This window comes from Indicator indicator, chromosome 6, assembly GCF_027791375.1.
Source record: "Indicator indicator isolate 239-I01 chromosome 6, UM_Iind_1.1, whole genome shotgun sequence".
In the NCBI taxonomy this organism is placed as follows: Eukaryota; Metazoa; Chordata; class Aves; order Piciformes; family Indicatoridae; genus Indicator; species Indicator indicator.
In genome coordinates, this window is record NC_072015.1 from 1,919,128 (window position 1) to 1,940,898 (window position 21,771).

A 21,771-nucleotide genomic window follows, 5' to 3' on the forward strand; every position below is an offset into this window, starting at 1 on the left:
GTATCTGAAGGGGGCTCCAAGAAAGCTGGGGAGGGGTTTAGGATATCAGGTAGGGATAGGAGCAGGGGGAATGGTTCCAAGCTAGAGGAGGGTAAATTTGGATTAGTTGATAGGAAGAAGTTCTTCCCCATGAGGGTGGTGAGAGACTGGCAGAGGTTGCCCAGGGAGGTGGTGGAAGCCTCATCCCTGGAGGTTTTTGCAGCCAGGCTGGAGGTGGCTGTGAGCAACCTGCTGTGGTGTGAGGTGTCCCTGCCCATGGCAGGGGGGTTGGAGCTGGCTGAGCCTTGAGGTCCCTTCCAACCCTGACAATTCTATGATTCTATGATTCTAATGCTTTTATAATTTAGGTTGAGTATATTAATTTTTGCCAGGTGTAGTAGCAGAAGTTTAAAAGCATTACAAAAAGCTTTAGTAAAATTTAGTTGTAAAATGATCACTCAAACAACAATAAATAAAGAAAAAGAGGTTAAATGCAATTTATTTTGCTTTTTGGTCATTCTCTATTAGGTTTTGTAGCACTGTAACTGGCAAAAGCACAAATCTGCTTGATTCCCTTCATGTAATTCCTTTCCCACATCCTCCATGATTACACCTTTAAGCAGAGACTCCACTTCCAACCTTTCTGCCTGTCCAGAATTACTACATGTTTTCTGTTCCAGTGGGAGGGGATGTAGGTTTTAAGCAGTAGATCAGGGAAAACAAAACAAAACAAAAAAAACCACAAACAAACTATTGTTGTAATGCTCTGATGAGTCCACCTACCATCCCCTCCCACACTGCTGGAAAGAATTCCAGATCTATTTGAGCCTTTCCCTAAACAAACAAATGCTCTGACATTTAATATTCTGCTTTAATCATAGCAAATAAATCAGTACCTAAGCCTTTTGTTCATGTGTGCCTCGTAATCTAGATTTAGTCTAAATGAAACCATCTGGTAATTGTTTAACTCTTGAGTTTGGAGGTCTTGCAGTACAAGGAAACTATTAAATGCAGCTTACTCTGGGGAAATCGAGGTGGATTGTCGTTGACATCAGTTAAAGTGATGTTCACGGTGGTGGTCCCTGATAATCCACCCATCTGGCCTCCCATGTCCTTTGCCTGGATGACTACTTGATACTGCTCCCTGTTTTCTCTGTTCATGTTTGGCAGGGCAGTCCTGATGATGCCTTAAAGAAAGGGAAGAAAACAAAAAACAACAACAAAAAGAACAGCAGCACAAAAATTATTGACAGCCTCTTTCTTTTGAATGTGCAGCAGTTTGCTGCTTTCGGTTTTTGTAGCATCAGGCTGTGAAATAGATTTCTAAAGCATTAATTTCATGTTTTTTAATTTAATTTAACATTTTTAAAGCTCTCATAACCTTTCAAAATAGTCTTCAGTACGAGCTGCCTGTGGGTTGAACAAAGCTTAGTTCCACATCACAGCTCCCTTTCCAGTTGTGGTGGGTTGGCCCTGGCTGGACACCAGCTGCCTACCAAAGCCACTCTCCTCCTCAACTGGACAGAGAAACCATAACAAAAGTCTCGCTGGCCAAGGTAGGGACAGGGAGAGCTCACTCAGCAATTATCAATATGGGCAAAACAGACTGAATTTGGGGAGAAGTTGGTTTAATTTACTACCAATTGGGCAAAACAGACTGAACATGGGGAAAACTTAGTTTAATTTACTACTAATTGGGCAAAACAGACTCAAAATGGGGAAAAGGTGGTGTAATTCACTACCAATTGGGCAAAACAGACTCAACTGGGGGAAAAGTTGCTTTAATTTACTACTAATTGGGCAAAACAGACTCAACTTGGGGAAAAGTTGCTTTAATTTGCTACCAATCGAATCAGATAATGAGAAAGGAAATAAAAAGATCACAGTTTGTCTTAAATTAAAGGAAAAATATGACTTTCCTGACCTGTTTCTGGTTCCACAGAGAAGTATGGCTGTCCTTGAAGGATGCTGTAAATGATTCTGGCACTGTTCCCATAGGAAGGGTCATCAGCATCAGTAGCTGTAACTTGCACCACAGAAGTACCTGAAACATCCAAAGTCAACTTAGTTTCACATCACACTAGAAGGAGGCTCAAGAACTTCAATTTCCATTCAAGCAGACCCCAAAGAAAATGTCAAGTGAGGTGGTCTGACCTTTTCAAATATATTTATCACCTTATAGTCAACTTTAGGTACAATCTTCCCTCTTTCAGGATCTCATTTCACATAAATCTAGTGTTGATCTGCACCAGGGGAGGGAGGCTCTACAGAGGGACTTAGACAGATTGGATCCATGGCCAATATTCACAGGAGGAGCTTCAACAGGAGGCCAAGTGCCAGGTCCTGCATTTGGGTCACAACAACCCCAAGCAATGCTCCAGACTTGGGGCAGTGTGGCTGGAAAGCTGCTGGCAGAAAGGGAGCTGGGGGTGCTGATGGCCAAGCAGCTGAAGGGGAGCCAGCAGTGTGCCCAGGGGGCCAAGAAAGCCAAAGGCATCCTGGCTGGGATCAGCAATGCTGTGTCCAGCAGGAGCAGGGAGGGGATTGTCCCCTGGCACTCAGCTCTGCTCAGGCCACACCTGCAGTGCTGTGTCCAGCTTTGGGCATCTCAATGCCAGAGAGATGTGGAGGTGCTGGAGCCAGGGAAGAGGAGGGCAAGGAAGGTGGGAAGGGCCTGGAGAAGAAATCTGATGAAGAGTGACTGAGGAAGCTGGGGCTGTTTCATTTGAAAAAGAAGAAGCTGAGGGGAGACCTCATTGCTCTCTATAGCTACCTAAAGGGAGGTTGTGGAGAGGGTGGTGCTGGTCTCTTCTCACAGTTCATTAGTGACAGGACAAGAGGGAATATCCTCAAGCTGCCACTGGGTGGGTTTAGACTGGACAGTAGGAAGAAGCTTTTCCCAGCAAGAGTGGTCAGGGATTGGAATGTGCTACCCAGTGGCAGCATGAGGCCATTCCCTCTTGTTCTGTCACTACTGACCTGTGAGAAGAGACCAGCACCAACCTCTCCAAAACCTCCTTTCAGGGAATTGTAGACAGCAAAGAGGTCTCCCCTCAGCTTCCTCTTTTCCAAACTAACCCTCCCCAGCTCCTTCAGTCTCTCTTCATCAGGTTTATTCTCTATTTATCCCAATCCTTTCCCTCCACCAAACACTGCTGAATATTGTGAAATAAATCACCAAGGCACTTGGCACAAGTGTTTATTCCCTCTCCTGGTTTGATAATGTTGCATATTTTTGCTAACATGCACAGAAAGGCAAATAAAAGTAAATGCTAAGCTTCCTCAGTTTGGGATTTGACAAGAAAATGGCAAATCTGCTTTTGACAAGTCCATTGTCCAATAATGTGAACAATTGGACCAATATGAATGGGATGAACACATCCCTAAGTGCTGCATCACAAATGAGTTCTCAGAAACTCATTCAGTTTTCAATTGCTTTGCAACAGAAACTCTTCTTCCAGTGATTCCCTGAAAGCATTTGCACCTCATAAAAATAGGCACCACAGGCAAATTCCTGGTTAAATTATTACTGATATTAAAACCAGGATGGATTGTGGATTAAGCAGAGCAAAGCCTCAAACACCAGATAAGATTAATAACAGATAAAAAATTGCTACTCAGGGGCAATAAAAAATAAGATGAAATCACAAATCCTTTCCATTGCACCAATGATTGCTTTTGTGATCATCTAGAGTGGGGCTGAAACTGAAAAGCTGGACTTGCTTAAAATGGAAGAAGGTAAGGGTGTTAGAGATGGCCTAAAAAATTCATCTGTTCCTTATTCATAGATCCATAGAATGGTTTAAGTAGGAAGGGATCCTAAAGATCATCCAGTTCCAACCATGCTGCCATGGGCAGGGTAGATTTGGATTAGATTTTGGAGTGAAGTTCTTCCCCATGAGGGTGGTGAGAGACTGGCAGAGGTTGCCCAGGGAGGTGGTGGAAGCCTCATCCCTGGAGGTATTTGCAGCCAGGCTGGATGTGGTTCAGAGCATGTGGTGTGAGGTGTCCCTGGCCACGGCAGGGAGGTTGGAACTGGATGATCCTTGAGCTCCTTTCCAACCCTGACAATTCTGATTCTAAAACTCACAAATCCCCCATTTTCTACCCAGAGAACAGTCATGATCAAGGCATCTATCATAACACCACAATGTATTAGCCAGGAAAAAAAAGAACAACAACAAAAAAACTATTTTACAAGCCTTGAAAGGTGATATTTTGTCAGCATTACATATTCCAGTTATTTCTTGTTTCTAATTTTCACATCTCCTTTGTGTGTTCCTATCAGCAGCAGTTATTAGAGGGCCAATTGCATGAGACTTCACTTCATGTTAAAGCAACATCCAAAATCAGATAATTTGGGGGGGGGAGAAGTGAAGAAGAGGTAATAGCTTTAAAATAAATGAAAACCAACTCCATTTGCAGTGTAATCACGTGTCTAATAGTTATAGCTGCACCAGTTGAGTGCCATAATGCACAAATAAAATATGAATTAATGTTATTTTAATACACATAAACATGAAACTGATGAAATCATATCAGAGAAACAGAAAATTAGAGAATGGTCTGAGTCATCCTTCTCTCTTGCTGCAATGAGCATGGCTGCACAAAGACCAATTAGAATCTCTCAGAGACTTCTTCTAAACCCTGTAGATTAGATCCTGTTCCCTTTAAGGTCTCAGTGGGAAGAGTCTTGAGTTTCTTAGTCATAAAATCATAGAGTCATGAAATCCTAGAATCCTAGAGTCATAGAGTCATAGAATCAGAGTCGTAGAATCATAGAATCATAGTCATAGAATCATAGGATCAGAAAGTCATAGAATCATAAAATGGTCTGGGTTGGAAGGGACCTCCAAAGGTCATCCAGTCCAACCCCCTCTGCAGTCAGCACAGACATCCTCAAATAGATCAGGCTGCCCAGAGCCCTGTTGAGCACCACTTTGTGTATCTCCAGGGATGGAGACTCAACCACCTCTCTGGGCAACCTGTTCCAATGTTCAAGCAGCCTCATAGTGGACTCCAGCACTCAATGTATTTCTTGTAGTGAGAAGCTAAAACTGAACCCAGCATTTGAGATGTGGCCTCACACTCCTCACACATTGTTGGTCTGCACGGAACAACAATGTGCTCTTGTGGCCAAGATAGCCAATGGGATCCTGGGATGGATCAAGGAAGCTGTGTCCAGCAGGGCTAGGGAAGTTCTTCTACCTCTCTACTCTGCCCTGCTGAGACCACAGCTGCAATCCTGTGTCCAGTTTGGGGCTCCCCAGGTCAAGAGAGACAGAGACCTGCTGGAGAGAGTCCAAGGGAGAGCCAGGAGGAGGATTTGGGGACTTGAGCATCTCCCCTGTGAAGAGAGACTGAGAGCCCTGGGGCTGTTTAGTCTGGAGAGGAGAAGGCTGAGAGGGGATCTGATCAATGTCTATCAATATGTGAGGGGTGGGTGTCAAGGGGAGGGGGCCAGGCTCTTTTGGGTGGTTCACAGTGATAAGACAAGGAACAATGGGTTCAAACTTGAACATAGAAGATTTCAGCTCAACATGAGGAGAAACTTCTTTGGTGTGAGGGTGCTGGAGCCCTGGAACAGGCTGCCCAGGGGGGTTGTGGAGTCTCCTTCTCTGGAGCCTTTCCAACCCCATCTGGATGCATTCCTGTGCAGACTACCCTGAGTGATGCTGCTCTGGCAGGGGGGTTGGACCTGATGATCTCTGGGGGTCCCTTCCAACCTCTGATATCCTGTGAGACTGTGATACTCCAACTATTCTTAGACAGCTACTGGAGAATTTGGCCCCAGCTATGTTGTTCAGAAAATTCTGCAATTTTTCTCCTTGTATACTTGTAAATTTTATTATGCTATGGTCATGAGCTGGGGCCAGAAATAAACTGCAATCTGTCAGATTATTGCAGCTCTAAGGAGGCAGATTTTAACATAATTTCAATTTACAATGTTTGAATCTCCCCAGAGTATGGTACAATGATCATGGAATCATAGAATTGTCAGGGTTGGAAGAGACCTCAAGGCTCATCCAGTTCCAAACCCCCTGCCATGGGCAGGGACACCTCACACTAGAGCAGGTTGCTCACAGCCACATCCAGCCTGGCCTTCAAATGGTAGTAATTAATATATTTGGCCCTCTTTTTAATGTGTTTCTTGCAAGCAAACACCATTCAAGAAATAATGACTTTAACCTCGTAATGCATCTATGATGTAGACATATCAGCTAAGAATCACTGAGGTAATTAACTAGGAGAAAAAATCCACAGAATATCCCTTTCAAAGCTGAATTGGAAATTTATATTCCCCTTCCCTTACTTCCAGCTGAGGTATGTGGCATTTACCTGGAGCAAGTCTTATCCACACAAATAACAAGTCAAATTAATAGAAATTTTCTGCTCTTTCTAGCAGAAAAAAAAAAAAAAAAAAGGGAGGAAATAATGACCCATGTTCTGCCTTGAAATTAGCTGTTTAACACAGCTGAATAAGAGACAGAAAATCACCTGGAAATGAACACATAAGAATCATAGAATCATAGAACATTAGAGGTTGGAAGGGACCTCCAGAGATCATCAGGTCCAACCCCCCTGCCAGAGCAGCATCACTCAGGGTAGTCTGCACAGGAATGCATCCAGGTGGGGTTGGAAAGGCTCCAGAGAAGGAGACTCCACAACCCCCTGGGCAGCCTGCTCCAGGGCTCTGTCATTCTTACTGTAAAGAAATTTCTCCTCATGTTGAGCTGAAACCTTCCATGTTCAGATTTGTATCCATTGTTCCTTGGCTTATCACTGTGAACCACCCAGAAGAGCCTGGCCCCCTCCACTTGACACCCACCCCTCACATATTGATAGACATTGATCAGATCCCTCTCAGTCTTCTCCTCTCCAGATTAAACAGCCCCAGGGCTCTCAGTCTCTCTTCACAGGGGAGGCTCAAGTCCTCTAATCATCCTCGTGGCTTTCTGTTGGATTCTCTCTAGCAGATCCCTCACACCACAGCAGGTTGTTCAGAGCTACATCCAGCCTGGCTGCAAAAACCTCCAGGGATGAGGCTTCCACCACCTTCCTCTTTGGGCAACGTGTTCCAGCTTCTCACCACCCTCATGGGGAAGGACTTCTTCCTAACATCCAATCTCCATCTCCCCATTTCTAGTTTTGCTCCATTATCCCTGGTCCTATCCCTACCCAACACCCTAAAAAGTCCCTCCCCAGCTTTCTTGTATCCCCTTCAGATCCTGAAAGGTCACAATGTCTCCTTGGAGCCTTCTCCTCTCCAGACTGAACAGCCCCAACTCTCTCAGTCTGTCCTCATGGCAGAGCAGCTCCAGCCCTCTGCTCATCCTTGTGGCCCTTCTCTGGACACCTTCCAGCACCTCCAGATCCTTCCTCTAATAGAGTGTGCTGGTTTGAGGCCAGCCAGAACATCTCTTGCCCCGAGAGGGACAAAAGAATGACACTCACACAAACGGATTGGAGAGTGATGGAAAGTTTAAATGGAAAAGCAATTGGTGAAGCTACAAAAGAGTACAAAGCATAGTGGCAAAGAACATCCTAAAGCATACAGAGTCCCTTACACAATTCCCAGAGGCTTCCAATCCTTCCCTTCTTCCCACCTGAGGGTCTACCCAATCCCTCAGGGCTCTTTCTTCCCCCCTCCTACTGCTAGGCAACTCTCAGGCTGGCCAGGTCTGAGACTGCCCCCCCCCTCCATTCTCCTCCTGGCATTAGGCCTAGACAGGCCTAAGAGGCCTGAGATACTCCCCCGGCATTACCCGATAAGAGAGGACATCTCCCATGGGAGCAGAGAGGGAAGAAAGAGGAAGAGAATGACTCTGCAGATGGCCTTATAGGGCACAGGATTTATGGGTAGAAATACGTCGTTTCTGTGTCCACCCCTCTTGGGTGAGCACCCAGGACACCAGAGGTGTATCTCATGCAGCACTGGCAGGGGGCACCCAGCCCAAACTGCCACATAGAGGCTCCAGAACTGGACAGAGAGCTCCAGATGGGGTCTCAGCAGAGTGGAGCAGAGGGATATCCAGAACTGTCAACATATCAGAATACGTTAAACCAGGTTTTGATCTAGGTTAGGCTGTGGTAGCAATTAAAATAGGCATAATAGCAAAACAGGTGTTGAAGTTATTGTGTGATTTCTGAATATTTAGAAGCTGGAATTATGCCCACAGTTAAAGAATGAATAAGGGAATCTTCTTTTTTTTTTTTTTTTAAGATATTTTTTAAGATTTCCCAAATTCTCCCTAAATTCCCAAATTCTTCCTAAAGGATTAAAGAATGGAACCCACTAATTAATTGCTTCTCTCCCTAAATGGCTCTTGTTCATGAATCTGTTCACCTGGCATCATGCAAGGCTATAACGTTGTAGTTAGAAGAAGTGAAAATACACTGCAAATGGAAGGAAGATGAACTCAGACAGCTGTTTAAAATTTATGAAGCTGCCACTCCTCAGTGAGTTAAAGGAGGATCTGATAGCAGGAGAGGATTTGTCCATACACTGAAAAAAAAGAAACAAACCTGAAAGCAAAGAGAATAAAGAGCATGTCTACCTCCAGGCAGTGCATCAACAACACAGGGTTAAACACAGACCTCTCCTCAGCCATGGAAAAGAGTGACAGTGGAGACAGCAATTCCATCACCACTGAGGACCTCCAGGGAAAGGGAAAGGAAACATTCACTGAGCTTCCAAAAGGCTTCTTTTAATCATCTTAGAATCAGAGAATGCATCAGGTCAGAAGGGACCTTCAAGGTCATCTTCTCCAACCTCCCTGCAGTGAGCAGGGCATCTCCAACTACAGCAGGTTCCTCAGGACCTCATCAAGTTTGACCCTGAATATTGTTTTGGGTTGGTGAGTAGAGAGGAGAATCACCTCCCTGGCCCTGCTGGTCACACTTCCATCACCTGCCTGGGCAAGCTGTGCCAGTGTCTTACCACCCTCATGGGGAAGAATTTTTTCCTAACACCCAACCTGAATCTACCCATTTCTAGTTTTGTTCCATCTCCCCTGCTCCTATCCCTACCTGACATCCTAAAAAGTCTCTCCCTAGCTTTCTTGGAGCCCCCTTCAGATACTGGAAGGCCACAAGAAGGTCTCCTCAGAGCCTTTTCTTCTCCAGACTGAACAACTCTTTCAGTCTGCCTGCACAGCAGAGCAGCTCCAGCCTTCTGCTCATCCTTATGGCCCTTCTCTGGACAACTTCCAGCATCTCCAGATCTTTCCTCTAACAGAAGCTCCAGAACTGGACCCAGAGCTCCAGGTGTGGTCTGAGCAGAGTGGAGCAGAGGGGGAGAATCCCCTCCCTTGACCTGCTGGCCACACTTCTCCTGCTGCAGCCCAGGCTCTGCTTGGCTTTCTGGGCTCTAACTGCTCACTGCTGGCTCCTGTTGAGCTTCTCCTCCACCAGCACCCCCAAGGCCTTTTCTTCAGGGCTGCTCTCCAGCCAGTCCCTGCCCAGCCTGTATTGGTGCTTGGGATTGCCCTGACCCAGCTGCAGGACCTTGCATTTGGTCTTGTTGAACCTCATGAGGCTGTCATGGCCCCACCTCTCCAGCCTGTCAAGGTCTCTCTGGATGGCATCCCTTCCCTCCAGCCTGTCTGCTGCCCCACACAGCTTGACTGACTTCAGAGGATGAGGCAATTACTCATCAAGTAACATGAAGCAAGCATTGGCCTAAAGCGCTCACCCACAACTGACATCTCAGGAACAGTGGCAGTGTAAATCTTCTCTGGGAACGTTGGCTCATTGTCATTGATGTCATGGATTTTGATGACAAACTCAGATTCAGGTTCCACTGGCCTCAAAGTTCTTCTGTTAATAGCTTGGGCTCGCAGGGTGTAAAAGGCTTTTTCTTCCCTGTCAATCCTCCGAGTGGCGTGAATGTCTCCTGTTTTCTCATCAATGATGAAAAGAGTGCCAGCCCCATCTCCTGACAAAATGTATTTGAGGGAGCCATCTCCCTTGTCCTGGTCAGAATGAAGCTGAAAAGAAAGAAAAAAAAAAGATAAGAAAGTTTTATTTAGAGGTAATAATAATAATAATAAAGAAAAAAAAAACCAAACTTTGGTGTTTAAGTGTTTAAGGTTTTCATAGAATCATAGAATCAACCAGGTTGGAAGAGACCTCCAAGATCATCCAGTCCAACCTATCACCCAGTCCTAGCCAATCAACCAGACCATGGCACCAAGTGCCTCATCCAGGCTTCTCTTCTTGTTCTTGTTATTGTTTTGGGTTTGGGTTGTTTTTTTTTGGGGGGGGTCGGTTTCTTTTTTCATAGAATCATTGAATGGTTTGGGTTAGAAGGGACCTTAAAGATCACCCAGTTCCAACCCACCTGCCATGGGCAGGGACACCTTCCCCTAAACCAAGTTGGTCAAAGTCATTTCCAGCCCTGGCCTTGAACACCTCCAAGAAGGGGGCAGCTACCACCTCCCTGGGCAACCTGTTCCAGTGTCTCACCACCCTCACTGCAAAGAATTTCTTACAATCAAAGACTCAACCAGGTTGAAAGAGACCTCCAAGATCATCAATCTTCCTAATCTCCAGTGCAAATCTCCCTTCTTCCAGCTTAAAGCCATTGCCCCTCACCTATCACTGCAAGCTGTGAGAACTGTTAGTGAAACTGATGTGCCCTTATTTTCTGGTAGCTTGGATTAATACTTCTTGTATCGGATAATAGTTCTTGACTGGGTATGCTCAAGGCCCCATCCAGCTTGGCTTTGAACACTTCCAGGCTTGAAGCCTCCACAGCTTCCCTGGTGTCATCCTGAGGCATTTGTTTCCTAACTCTAACTCCAAGAATCTTTTCACTTGACTGCTGTGGCAGATTTTAGCTCTGCAGCAACACCTGCTCTCTGCAAAGAAACCTTTGCCTCCCAATTCTTAAAGAAGATATTTATGTTAATATTGACCTTTCCTTTCCTTGAAAAGATCCTATTAAAAATTCACAACCTGCTGTGCTAGTTGTAAATTCACTAAGGAGCTAAAGAATGTGACAGAATACATGACAATTAAGGAAAATGGAACAACTGGTTCTGTGTCATCCTGAGTTTTGTTGGATTTTATTTGATATTATTTACATTTCTACTGAAGTGGGGAAGGTTTCAGCTGAAGTAATTAGCATTTTGCATTCCACCAGCGAATGTAAATAGCCTAAAGGAAAGAAACTCAATTTATTAAACAGTCACTATTGATTTAATATCCATTGTCAGTAATATGAAGCTTAACTTCATCTCTTAATGACCTGTGGCACTGACTGAATTCATAGAATCACAGAATCATAGAACTGTCAGGGTTGGAAGGGACCTCAAGGCTCATCCAATTCCACCCCTCCTGCCATGGGCAGGGACACCTCACACCACAGCAGGTTGCTCACAGCCACCTCCAGCCTGGCTGCAAAAACCTCCAGGGATGAGGCTTCCACCACCTCCCTGGGCAACCTCTGCCAGTCTCTCACCACCCTCATGGGGAAAAACTTCTTCCTAACATCCAATCTGAATCTATCCACTTCTAGTTTTGTTCTATTCCCCCTGGTCCTATCAATACCTGACATCCTGAAAGGTCCATCCCCAGCTTTCTTGGAGCCCCCTTCAGATTCTGGAAGGCAACAAGAAGGTCTCTTGGGAGCCTTCTCTTCTCCAGATGCAACAGCCACAACTCTCTCAGTCTGTCCTCACAGCAGAGCAGCTCCAGCCCTCTGCTCATCCTCGTGGCCCTTCTCTGGACACCTTCCAGCCCCTCCAGATCCATCCTCTAATAGAGCCTCCAGAAGTGGACACAGTACTCCAGGTGTGGTCTCACCAGAGCAGAGCAGAGGGGGAAAATCACCTCCCTTGACCTGCTGGCTATGCTTCTCTTGCTGCAGCCCAGGCTCTGCTTGGCTCTCTGGGCTGCAAGTGCTCACTGCTGGCTCCTGTTGAGCTTCTCTTCCACCAGCACCCCCAAGTCCCTCTCCTCAGGGCTGCTCTCCAGCCAGTCCCTGCCCAGCCTGTATCAGTGCCTGGGATTGCCCTCACCCAGCTGCAGGTCTTGCCCTTGGTCTTGTTGAACCTCCTGAGGTTGTCATGGGCCCAGCTCTCAGTCCAGCACATCCATAACAAAACATAATAAATAAATAGAGTTGTGTTGCTCTGTTCAGTACAACAATGCTGTTGGATCATTTGATTTTTGGATATGCTTCCATCATTTGTCTCTTCAGCTTTTATGGAAAATTCATAGATTCAGGCAATGTTTTGGGTAAGAGGGGACCTTGAAGATCATCTACTTCCAACCCCTCCCTGCCATGGGCAGGGACACCTGTTCTAGAGTCTCACCACCCTTGTACTGAAGAACTTCTTCTTAAGATCCAGTCTGAACTCTCTCTCAGTTTAAAACCACTCTCCTTTCTCCTGCCTCTAGACACCCTCATGAAAAATCCCTCTGCATCATTCCTGTAAGATCCCTTCAAGTACTGAAAGACAGCTCTAAGGTCCCCCCAGAGTCTTCTCCAGCCTGAATAACCCCAGCTCCCCCAATCTGTCCTCACAGCAGAGGTGTTCCAGCCCTTGGACCATGCTCATGGCCCTCCTCTGGACTCACTCTAACAGCTCTGTGTCTTTCCTCTGCTGGGGAAAACAGAAGTGAGGCATTATTTGAGGTGGGGTCTCAGCAGAGCAGAGCCAAAGGGCAGAATCCTCTCTCTTGCCCTCTGCCCACACTCCTCTAGCTGTGTGCTGGGCTGCATGAGGGCACTGCTGGATCTTGGGGAACTTTTTGACACCTAACACCTCCAAGGTTTTTTTCTTCAGGGCTACTTTCCACCCACTCTGCACCCAGCCTGGATTTGTGGTCGGGGTTGGTCTGACCCAAATGCAAGACCTTGCCTTTTGACTTGTTGAACCTCATGCAGTAGCTTGCATTGGCCTACTTCTCAAGCCTTCCAAGATCCTTCTAGATGGCATCCCCTCAACCAGCACTGCAAAGTTTTACCCTTTTATTTTAGCATTAGAAAAAAGAAAAAAGAAAAAAAGAAAAAAGAAATAAAGAAAAAAGAAAACAGAAAAAAAAGAAAAAAGAAAAAAAGAAAAGAGAAAACAGAAAAAAAGAAAAGATAAAAAAGAAAAACTAACAAAGGAAAAAGAAAAAAGAAAAAAAAAGAAAAAAACAAAGGAAAAAGAAAAAAGAAAAAGAAAAAATAAAAAAAAAACAAAGGAAAAAGAAAAAAGAAAAAAGAAAAAGAAAAAGAAAAAAAGGAAAACAGAAGAAAAAGAAAAGAAAAAGAGCCAAGGAAAAAAAGAAAATTGAAAAAGGAAAAAGAAAAATGAAAAAAAAAAAAGAAAAAGAAAAAAGGAAAAAAGAGAGAAGAAAAAAGTAAAAAAGAAAAAAACAGGCAAAAGGAAAAAGAAAAAAGGAAAAAAAGATAGAAGAAAAAAGTAAAAAAGAAAAAAACAGGCAAAAGAAAAAAAAAGGAAAAAGGGAAAACGGCAAAACTTTTACTAAAAAGTTTCTCCTATGGTTGGTTGTTTGTTGTATTTGTTCTGTTTTGGTTTGGTTTGGCTTTTTGTTTTTTCTTTGGCTAATGGGCATCTGTGATTCATGTCAGCCAAGCTGAGAAACCAGCAGACATCTGTTTCATTTAGCAATTTCAACTGCACCCAGGGAGCAGCTGTGAAGATGTTGGGTTTGTTTCTGTATCTGCAGCTGGTATTTTGCAAATTCTCCTTGCAGGGAATTTCTGGATATTCCTCCACAGAAACTCTTCCCTTTCCAGCTGTCAGAGTTAGGGATACTTCACAGACTTTTTTTTTTTTTTTTTTTTTTTTTCATCTCACCCTATAGAAGGACAGAATGTTTGTTGGTTTTGTTTTAAATAGAACTGTTTCATCAGACTCACAGAGCTGTTTTGCTTGGAAGAGACCTTTCAGATCATGGAGTCCAAGCATTAACTCAGTACCACCAGGTCACCACTAAACTATGTCCCTCAGAACCACATCTACACAGCTTTTAAATCCTTCCAGGAGTGGGGATTCAACCACTGCCCTGGGCAACCTGTTCCAGGACTTGACAGCCCTTTGGGGAAATAAATTTTTCCTAATGTCCAACCTAAACTTCCCCTGGTGCAACATGAGGATGTTTCCTCTTGTCCTCTATCTTGTTTTGTGGAAGAAGAGAACAACCTTCACTGCAACCTCCTTCCAGGGAGCTGTAGAGAGCAATGAGGTCTCCTCTCAGCCTCCTCTGCACCACACTGCACACCCCCAGCTCCCTCAGCTGCTCCTCTCCAGCCCTGTTCTCCAGACCCTTCCCCAGCTTTGTTACCCTTCTCTGGAGCTGCTCCAGCCACTCAATGTCCTTCTTGCAGTGAGGGTCCCAAAACTGAACCCAGTGTTGCAGGTGTGGCTTCAGCAGTGTTCAGTACAGAGGGATGATCCCTGCCCTAGCCCTGCTGGTCACACTATTGTTGATATCTGCTGGTTTAAAAAAAAAAAAAGAAGTTGGAAAATACACACAAATGAGACCCACTTCAGGCTCTCTCAGGCCTCCCTGAGAAGAGAGGGCTGCATCAAGGGAAGCATAGCCAGCAGGTCGAGGGAGGTGATTCTCCCCCTCTACTCCACTCTGCTGAGATCCCACCTGGAGTACTACACCCAGTTCTGGAGCCTCTGTTACAAGAAGGATCTGGAGGGGCTGGAAGGTGTCCAGAGAAGGGCCACGAGGATGATCAGAGGGCTGGAGCTGCTTTGCTGTGAGGACAGACTGAGAGAGTTGGGGTTGTGCAGTATGGAGAGGAGAAGGCTACAAGGAGACCTTGTTGCCTTCCAGTATCTGAAGTGTTGAAGAATGGCTTAAGGAGAGGGGGCATGGATCAATGGAGGCATTGTACAACCCAGGCTTTGAAGGTGGTCATGACCATGTAGCCATGGCATAGTCCCTTGGCATAAGTTGGGCCCTTGGCCTGGGTGAGGGCCTGAGTTGAATGTTGGCAAGTTTGCAAGGGCAGCTTGTCCTTGAGGTTAACCTGGGCGGAGCTGAACCCAGGTATGGGAGGAGGTGTGTCTGTTGCGGGAGCCGCAGGTGGGGTGAGTGGTCGAGTGTAACTTTTTAGCTGTGGCCAACTGGATGAGCCCAGGTAGGCATGTGTTGTTGTTGTTTGGTTATAAAAGTTGTGGTTGTTACAATAAGGTTTTGAACTTGCTTCATTACTCATATTGAGTCGGCTGCTTGTTCCACCGCGGTTCCCCTCGACACTGAAGGGAGCTACAAGAAAGCTGGGGAGGGACTTTATTAGGGCGTCAGGTAGTGATAGGACCAGGGGGAATGGAGCAAAATAAGAAGTGGAGAGATTCAGATTGAATGTTAGGAAGAATTTTTACACCATGAGAGTGGTGAGAGACTGGAACAGGTTGTCCAGGGAGGTGGTGGAAGCCTCATCCCTGGAGGTTTTTGCAGCCAGGCTGGATGTGGCTGTGAGCAACCTGCTGTGGTGTGAGGTGTCCCTGTCCATGTGGCACGGGGGTGGAATTGGATGATCCCTGAGGTCCATTCCAACCCTGACAATTCTATGACTCTATGATTCCACCTCCACCCCACAACCTGGGTCCCACCACCCGGCCATCTCCTCAGGGTAGTAACTGCAGTTGTTCTGAAAGACCATTTTGCACATTTTGTTCATCTATCTAAACTTAAATTGAGAAGGATTTCACAGAAATGACAAAAGGATCATACTGCTAAACAGAAGGAAATTAGTATTTAGCACTCCATTTTGTTTTCCTCTCTCTGTGAGAGAAATTGAAAAAAGAATTGAGTTACCAACCCAAGATAGAATGAAAACTAGAGTTTAAAAGCTGGATTTGTTTTTTCTTCAGTTGCAATCAAACTAGAGCCAATGGGATCCTGGGGTGCAGCAAGAAAATTGTGGCCAGCAGGGCTGGGGAGGTTCTTCTCTGGCTCTACTCTGCCCTGCTGAGACCACAGCTGCAATCCTGTCTCTAGTTTGGGGCTCCCCAGATCAAAAGAGACAGAGACCTGCTGGAGATAATCCAAGGGAGAGCCAGAAGGAGGATTTGGGGACTTGAGCATCTCCCCTGTGAAGAGAGACTGAGAGCCCTGGGGGTGGTTAGTGTGGAGAGGAGAAGGCTGAGAGGGATCTGATCAATGTCTATCAATATGTGAGGGGTGGGTGTCGAGTGGAGGGGGCCAGGCTCTGTTGGGTGGTTCACAGTGACAAGACAAGGAACAATGGGTTCAAACTTGATTTCAGCTCAACAGTGAGGGTGACAGAGCCCTGGAACAGGCTGCCCAGGGGGGTTGTGGAGTCTCCTTCTCTGGAGCCTTTCCAACCCCACCTGGATGCATTCCTGTGCAGACTACCCTGGGTGCTTCTGCTTTGGCAGTGGGGTTGGACCTGATGATCTCTGGAGGTCCTTTCCAACCTCTCATGTGCTGTGATGCTGTGAATATAAAGATACCTTGCTCTTTGAGGTAAGTGCAACCATAAATGACCCAATGAAAAGGTGCCACCAGCAAATTCAGCTGAATATTGGCTTAGATATGCAAAAGATCTTCCTAACACATCTTTCAGCAGGCTTTAGCTCAATAAAGTAATTTTGCTTTTAAAAAAATACCTAGTGTGGGAATGAATTGACTTCAAGTGATTCAAAGCCATCCATTAGGGAAGTGTAGGTTTTCTACACACACATCCCCCTCTACCCTTCCACATGAATTCCACCTGACTCTGACATTTCTTAATTGAATCTAAAGGTCATGAACTTTTTCTTTATTTTCCCTCATAGCATACAAAGTGTTAGTCCTATTTTCACTCAGAAAGAAAACCAAAAGAGAAAGCCAGAAGACGCTCCTGTGCAAAACAGAGAGCAGATTAGGTTAGTCAGATCCATTTCTCATACAGCTACAAGCATTTGAAATAATCTATGGCAAGGCCAGATAAAGACTTGAAGATTTGTCACCCCTCTTCCTGTTTGAATTGCAGATTCAGAGGGTCTTCCATGAATTCTCAGCAATTGGGATTCAGATTCCCAATCTGTGACTTTATTAACAAACCAGACTTTATTTGGAGCTCCTGCAGCAGGCATTAATCCTGTTCAAGCTGAGTTGTTTTTTTTTTCTCTCACTTTCATATTCTAGGCTGTATAGGAGAGTTTCCAATATGATTTTCAGCTTTTTGTAATCTGTACCAAATGAAAAATTATTCCAATGTTACCTCTCTTAAACACATTTTTACCTTCCTCCTTCATTTTCTGTTTGCATAATCCACTCAACGTTTCACTCCTGCTTTCTTCCATGATGTATTTGTCAATATTTCAATGTAATAATCATAGAATAGAATCACAGAATGGTCTGGGTTGGAAGGGACCTCCAAAGCTCATCCAGTCCAAACCCCTCTGCACTCAGCAGGGACATCCCCAACCAGATCAGGTTGCCCAGAGCCCTGTCCAGCCTCACCTTGAATATCTCCAGGGATGGAGACTCAGCCACCTCCCTGGGCAACCTGTTCCAGTCTTCCACCACACTCACAGTAAAGAACTTGTTCTTCACATCCAATCTCAATCTGCTCTGCTCTAGTTTGAAGCCATTGTCCCTTCTCCTGTCCCTGCAGGCCTTTGCAAACAGTCTTTCTCCATCCTTCTTGTAGCCCCTTCAGGTGCTAGAAGGTTGCTGTTAACTCTCCCCAGAGCCTTCTTTTCTCCAGGCTGAACATCCCCAGCTCCCTCAGCCTGTCCTCAGAGCAGAGTTGCTCCAACCCCCTGAGCATTTTCATGGCCTTCCTCTGGACCCTGTAATAATGAGACCTCAGTAAAGTCCTGAAATATTCCATCTTCGAGGTTTTATTCAACTAAATCCTGAAATTTCCCCGAACTCTGAGGACAAATTTAAAAGCAAATTGTATCCTGTTAGTTATTTTCTAAGTAATGATAACACTGTAACACCAATAGGAAAAAAAAAAAAAAAAACAAAAAAACAAACCAAACCTGTGGTAGCATTCAGTCACAATTTCACTCTAAGTTTTTTAGAGCATGTGCAATTCACAGATTCATAGAATGAGTTTGGGCTTTAATTTTTAAAGATTGATTTAGGCTTTTAGTAATAAACATCTGAGAGGGACCTGGGGGCTCTGGTTGGCAGTGGATTAAATCTGAGTCAGCAGTGCCCAGGGGGCCAAGAAAGCCACTGGCAGCCTGGCTTGGGTCAGCAGCAGGGTGGGCAGCAGGGCCAGGAGGGGATTATCCCCCTGGGCTCAGCACTGCTGAGGCCACAGCTCGAGTGCTGTGTTCAGCTCTGGGCTCCTCACTGCAGGAAGGACATTGAGGGGCTGGAGCCTGTCCAGAGAAGGGCAAGGAGGCTGGAGAAGGGCCTGGAGCCCCTGACTGTGAGGAGGGGCTAAGGGAACTGGGGGTGTTCAGGCTGGAGAAGAGGAGGCTGAGGGAGACCTCATTGCTGTCTGCAGCTCCCTGAAGGGAGGTTGGAGGGAGAAGGGGACAGCCTCTGCTCCTTGGTGGCAAGGGACAGGAGCAGAGGCAATGGTTTTGAGCTGCAGCAGGGGAGGTTCAGGCTGGATGCTAGGAAATATTTCTGCACTGAGAGGGCTCTCAGCCATTGGAATGGTCTGGCCAGGGCAGTGCTGGAGTCACCATGCCTGGAGGTGTTCAAGCAGCTGTGGAGATGGAGCTTAGGGACATGGGTTAGTGTGGAGCCTTCAGTGCTGGGTGGAAGGTTGGACTGGATGAGCTTGGAGCTCTCTTCCAACCTGATGTTTTCTGTGATTGTGTGGTGCTTAGCTGTGAACATGCCACATATAGTTACCCCTTGGGTCTGTTCCACTCATGGTGAGATTACAGTGCCTACATCACGGAATCACAGAATTAATGAGGCTGGAAGAGACCTCTGAGATCATCAAACCCAGCCTATGACCTAGCACCACAATATGCAACTAATGTGATTGCAAAAAGGGTGTGATTTATCATAGAATCATAGAATCAGTCAGGGTTGGAAGGGATCACAAGGATCATCCACTTCCAACTCCCCTGCCATGGGCAGGGACACCTCACACCACAGCAGGTTGCTCACAGCCACCTCCAGCCTGGCTGCAAAAACCTCCAGGGATGAGGCTTCCACCACCTCCCTCGGCAAATTCTTCCAGTGTCACAAGGATCATCCAGTTCCAACCCCCCTGCCATGGGCAGGGACACCTCACACTACATCAGGCTGGCCAGAGCCTCATCCAGCCTGGCTGCAAACACCTCCAGGGATGGGGCCTCAACCACCTCTCTGCACAACCCATTCCAGGCTCTCACCACTCTCATGGGGAAGAACTTCTTCCTCACATCCAGTCTCAATCTCCCCACTTCCAGTTTTATTCCATTCCCCCCAGTTCTATCCCTACCTGAGACCCTACAAAGTCCCTCCCCAGCTTTCTTGGAGTCCCCTTCAGATCCTGGAAGGCCACAAGAAGCTCTCCTGGGAGCCTTCTCTTCTCCACACTGCACAACCCCAACTCTCTCAGTCTGTCCTCACAGCAGAGCAGCTCCAGCCCTCTGCTCATCCTGGTGGCCCTTCTCTGGACACCTTCCAGCATGTCCATAGCCCTCTTGTAACAGAGGCTCCAGAACTGGATGCAGCACTCTAGGTGGGGTGCTTTTGTATCATCAGCTTTTGTATCATAATTTATCATCAGTTCTTCCCAGGACACACTACAGAGACGTGGACCTTGTCGTCCTGCATCCCTGGGATCGCATGACTCACCAATGCCTGCACACAGAAAGTTATTTGTGTAATGGTCTGGATTTAACAAGGCAGGAGAGAATTCTAACAGGTTAAAAATAACTGAGAGGCAAAGAGTGATAAATAGCAGGGATGCTTGCTGGGAGCAGTGTTTGCATAGCAATGAACTACATCCTTGACAGATCCTCTTCCTGCTTATTTCAAAAACCTTGATAGTAAACTCCAACACTTTCTGCAGCTGTCATGCAAAATAATTCTTTTTTTCATCTCCATGTTTATTACCAGATTTAAAAAAAAAAATATATTAGCACCTTCACTGGCTACTTTGTAGAGAAATAATGATCTGAATAAAAAACAATTTGCTCACAAGAGTGGGCAGATTGGATCTGAAACTATCAGAGAGTAATTGATACCAAATTGCCACTGTGGAGATATTATTTTAAGGCTCATAAACTGAATTATTAAATGTTGCAGTGGTTAAACATTAGCTGCACTTACTCTAGATAGTTGTGGTGCTTTGGTTTGGGTTTTGCTTTATCAGATCTGCTCATGTCCTGTGTAGTGTTCTCTCTCAGTTGCCAGATTGATTATCATGGCTTTGAGCCAGATTTCCTCACCAAAGAGATTAACTCCTTCCAGTTTATCCTTCAGGTAAGATTTAAAGCAGCCCTCTCCAGTGATGCAAGAATTCGCAGGGAGTTTTAATGAGACACGGCAGACATTTAATTTTCTCACTCAGCTGTATTGTCACCTTGCCAGTCCTGGGCTATTGTGTGTTATTCACCAAAGGAGACAAGGTGGAAAGGGAAGAGACACTCTTCAAAAAAAGAACATTTTAAGATAAAGGGAGAGCAACCTAAAAGGCAAGCAGAGCAAGGAAAGCAAGATGAGGACAGCTCTCAAATCTTTCTGCTTGCTGGGGAGAAGCAACAAACAGAAATTAAAACCTCTGCTCTGCAGTGCATTTTCAGATTACATTAATTTGCTCTGAATTGATTCATTATCCAAAAGAAAGCTAAAAAAATCATTGTTGGTATTTCTATTCCTGTTGAGACAGATTGCAGCCCTTCCTTGCTCTTCAAGATTTTTGGTTGTTCCTCCCAGTGTTTTAAAATGGGAAGAGATAAATGAGAATGAAAAATATTTTTAGGAGTCCTTTACATATCCCTAGTGGAGCAATGCCTGTCACAGGATTAGAAATACTCTTTTCTCAGCTCCCTGCAATCTTCACCACTAAGTGATATCATCTGCAAGATTCTCAATTTCCAGAGACTAAGCATACAGCAAAGGGATTTTTTCATCCCTAGGCTTGCATCTTTTCCCCATTATTGGAGCTGGTGCACAGGATCAGAGGTTGTTAGGGGTTGGAAGAGACCTCTGGAGAACTTCAGCTCCAACCCCCCTGCCAGAGCAGGACCATTTTAGGGGAGTTTATGTTAATTACAATGTATTAATGGACAAAAATGTAAAGGTCTTCAGTGCTGCTCAAGCCCTTGCTGTTCTGTAGGCAGTTGCACAAATAGATGAGGATTGTGCCTAAGCAAAAAACAGCTACAAGCCCAGCACTCCACATACCTATTAATAACTAATCACAGATGTTAGGGGTTGGAAGGGACCTCTGGAGATCTTCCAGTCCAACCCCCCTGCCAGAGCAGGACCACAGAATCCAGCACAGGGCACACAGCAACACAGCCAGACAGGGCTGCAAAGGCTCCAGACAAGGAGACTCCACAACCTCTCTGGGCAGCCTGCTCCAGGCCTCTGGCACCCTCCCAGGGAAGAAGTTCCTCCTCCTGCTGAGGTGGAACCTCCTGGGCTGCAGTTTCCATCCATTGCCTCTTGTCCTATGCCAGGGTGCAGCTGAGCAGAGCCTGCCCCTGTCTCCTCCCTCCTGACCCCCAGCCCTCAGCTCTTGAGAGACATTGAGCAGATCCCTCTCAGCCTTCTCTCCAGACTGCACACCTCCAGGGCTCTCAGCCTCTCCTCACCAGGCAATGCTCCAGGCCCTTCAGCATCCTTGTAGCCCTCCCTTGGACTCTCTCGAATAGATGCCTCCCTCCTTTAAAG

The 21,771-nt window shown here is 45.8% G+C and overlaps 1 protein-coding gene across 1 annotated transcript in view; it reads right to left on the reverse strand.

The window, feature by feature from the left end:
• Positions 1-21,771, reverse strand: part of LOC128967591 (cadherin-10) — a 71,446-nt gene that overhangs the window by 38,987 nt on the left and 10,688 nt on the right. Inside the window, exons 2-4 of the mRNA XM_054381758.1 lie at positions 9,674-9,968; positions 1,904-2,023; positions 999-1,166 (exon numbers count right to left, since the gene is read on the reverse strand). Of these exons, the coding sequence (XP_054237733.1) occupies positions 999-1,166; positions 1,904-2,023; positions 9,674-9,968 (583 nt within the window). The remainder of the gene's footprint in view (positions 1-998; positions 1,167-1,903; positions 2,024-9,673; positions 9,969-21,771) is intronic.